We start from the raw sequence: 2,927 nt of genomic DNA on the forward strand, positions 1-2,927 counted from the left end.
GCCTAAATGCACAAAAGTAAGAACTGGGTTGAGAAATAATGAATGACTCTCAAACTCAATGCTGAAAGTTTAACATTTATGTTAAATTTCAATTAAGTTAGTAAATGTTCACCAAAGGGCTCGAAATAGAGAAAATGGATCCCAAGTGAAAGAGGAGATGACCTGGAAATCAACGGGCTTCAAACAGCAATGAGATTAGAGAGAGAGGCGGAAGGAAGAGAGAAGAAGAAAAGGAGATATTCAACCAACCGTGTAGAGAGTGTGATTGTTCCCAACCGTGGCTGGGCACTCACAGGGAGGGCTTCCTGTTGGTATTTATAACAACTTAATTTTAAAATTGAGAAAGAATCAAGACATTTGCATCAAAACATTTTTCTCCTCAGTGTTTTCTGCATGGCAGCCTTTACCTCCTTGTTCCTCAAGCTGTAGATGAAGGGGTTCAGCATGGGGATCACTGTGGTGTAGAACACAGAGGCCACATTCTCCTGGGCCAGAGAACTGGCTGTGGAGGGTTTTAAGTACATGAACGAAACAGACCCATAAAATAACCCCACAGCTGCAAGGTGGGAGCTGCAGGTGCTGAAGGCTTTGGACCTTCCCTCTGTGGTGCTGATGCGGAGGATGCTGGAGAGGATGAAGGCATAGGAAACAATGACTGTTATGCTGGTGACTGCAATGTTAAATCCAGCCACAAAGAACACTGTCATCTCAATATCATGGGTGCTGGTGCAGGAGAGCTTCATGAGCGGGAGGACGTCACAGAAGTAATGACTGATGAGGACCTCACAATAGGGCAGTTTTAATATGAGGCTAACTTCAATTGTTGAGCCAATGAACCCCATGAGGTAGACCACAATCACCATCAGGGAGCAGACGTGATGAGACATGATGATGTTGTAAAGCAAAGGCCTGCAGATGGCGACATAGCGGTCATAGGCCATCACCATCAGCATGTAACTTTCAGCAATGACAAACACAAGGAAGAAGTAGAGCTGGACCATGCACCCGGCATAGGGGATGATATTCTCCTCTGACACAAAGTTCACCAGCATTTTAGGGGTAATGACAGAGGAGTAGCAGAGATCCACGAATGACAGATTGCTGAGGAAGTAGTACATGGGGGTGTGAAGCTGAGCATTCAGACAAATCAGTGTTATCATACCCAGGTTCCCTATCATGGTGACTGAGTAGATCACAAGGAACAGGAGGAAGAGGGGGAGCTGGAGCTCTGGACGATTTGTTAATCCCTTGAGAATGAATTTTGTCACCGTGGAGTGATTTTCTGCAGCCATTGTCTTTTGTTTGGGAGCCCTGTGGGGATAAAAGAGAAGAGCCTATGAAAAGCTATATATGAGCTTCTCTGATGAGGCCAGTTACCAACTTCTGTTTCTGAGTGAGTGATCTTGAACTCTTTCCTGATTGTTTGTCTCTGTACTCCCTCTAATGTTTTCTAGAATTCAGACAATGTGGGTGTGGTTTAGAGGAAATGAAGTAAAAGAGGGCCCCTCCTGGAGCTTTTATCACCTTCCTGTTCCTCAAGTATCATAGAGTCGAGTACTAATATGTTTTATTTATAGGTTTGAGAAAGCAGCTCCCCTTCGCCATCGAGACAATCCCAAAATATTACCCATAAAATGAAAACGTGTGGCCACCTTATCTCAAACCAATATATTACTGAGTGACAAATCAATTTCCACATTGAGAATAAAATGGAATTATAAGATCAATTCCCAAAGTTAATATATATATATACATACACATATATATGTATATATATATAATGGAATAATATACATGGAAATATTTTCCAAATATTCAGTTGCTACACAAATGTGAATTTTCATTAGATATCTGGACTTTGTCCTAATATTTTACTGCATCTGGGGTTCTAGGGTAGTTATTCTTAGTTTAAGTCACACATAATAGTCACCTGGGGAATTTTAAAAAGTAATGTCAGGTTCCTACATATAGTAATTCTGATTTATTGATTCATGGCATTTTCTGGGCATTGAGCTCTATGTTTCTGGGCAGGTGGTAAAGTTCAGTAAAGACAGTGAAGGTTTGGTTTTTGTTCATAGTGAGATTTTCTTTTCAAATTTTATGTTTATTTTGTAGCTTGAAAAATAGGCATTAGATTCAGTTTGTCCTGAGAAAAAATAAAGCTACCGAGAAATAAACAGTTCGAGATTGATTGCTGAGAGGAAGGAAGAAAAGTTCAGGTTGGATCAGGATTAGGAGTAAGTAGGTAGAAGTAGAACTAGAATATAATGCAATTTACAAATCAAGAGCAAAATGATCTAAGTGGGAAATGGATATTTTACCTCATCCCCCTGTTTGCATACCTTTAAATCCAGGTGTCCTTAGTAGTCACTTTAACTGTGGCCACTTTCACTCCTCACATCAAATGTATCCTCTGAATAATTATTGTCTTTCTTATTGCCTCACCATATTTCTTTGTTGTTGATTTTCAAGTTACTACTTATTATATATCTGTTTTTAGAGTCAACTTATAATCAATGCAGAGAAGATGTGTAGCTGATCGTAGTTATACGTAGATGCCAAAGTAACTCCCTGACAGGAATGTTGGTGTAGTTAAGTCAAAATGGCAGTTTAAAGTTGGTCTTGAGAAGCAACTCCTGTCCCTGGGTATTGCATTGTCTTGTGATGATTTTCCTTCATTTGTCCTTTCTACCTAATAAGGAAAAACGAAACAAAACAAAACAGAAGAAAACATAATTTAATAAGCAGGTAGTATTTTGCTTCTCATAAGTAGCTAGCTAGAAGTAATTTGGGAGATTCCGTTGAGTAATTGTCTGGTGGTGAGTGCAAGCCCCTTGCAGGTCACCTGCCTGACAAGGGCTGAAGTTTCCCAAGTTCTAAACAAGATCGGTCATTAGATGAATGGCCTTAAAATGACTCTAATCTTT

The 2,927-nt window shown here is 39.9% G+C and overlaps 1 protein-coding gene across 1 annotated transcript; it reads right to left on the reverse strand.

The window, feature by feature from the left end:
* Positions 1-362: 362 nt before the first annotated feature.
* On the reverse strand, positions 363-1,316 carry LOC107505945 (olfactory receptor 8A1). The gene has a single exon (XM_016136376.2). The coding sequence runs from the start codon at positions 1,290-1,292 to the stop codon at positions 363-365; it is 930 nt and encodes a 309-aa protein (XP_015991862.2). The 5' UTR covers positions 1,293-1,316.
* Positions 1,317-2,927: the final 1,611 nt, after the last annotated feature.

This window comes from Rousettus aegyptiacus, unplaced genomic scaffold (assembly GCF_014176215.1).
Source record: "Rousettus aegyptiacus isolate mRouAeg1 unplaced genomic scaffold, mRouAeg1.p scaffold_m13_p_5, whole genome shotgun sequence".
Lineage (NCBI taxonomy): Eukaryota > Metazoa > Chordata > Mammalia > Chiroptera > Pteropodidae > Rousettus > Rousettus aegyptiacus.

Excerpts from the sequence above, each read along its gene's own strand:
- LOC107505945 (XM_016136376.2), bottom strand. The coding sequence starts at position 1,292 with ATGGCTGCAGAAAATCACTCCACGGTGACAAAATTCATTCTCAAGGGA.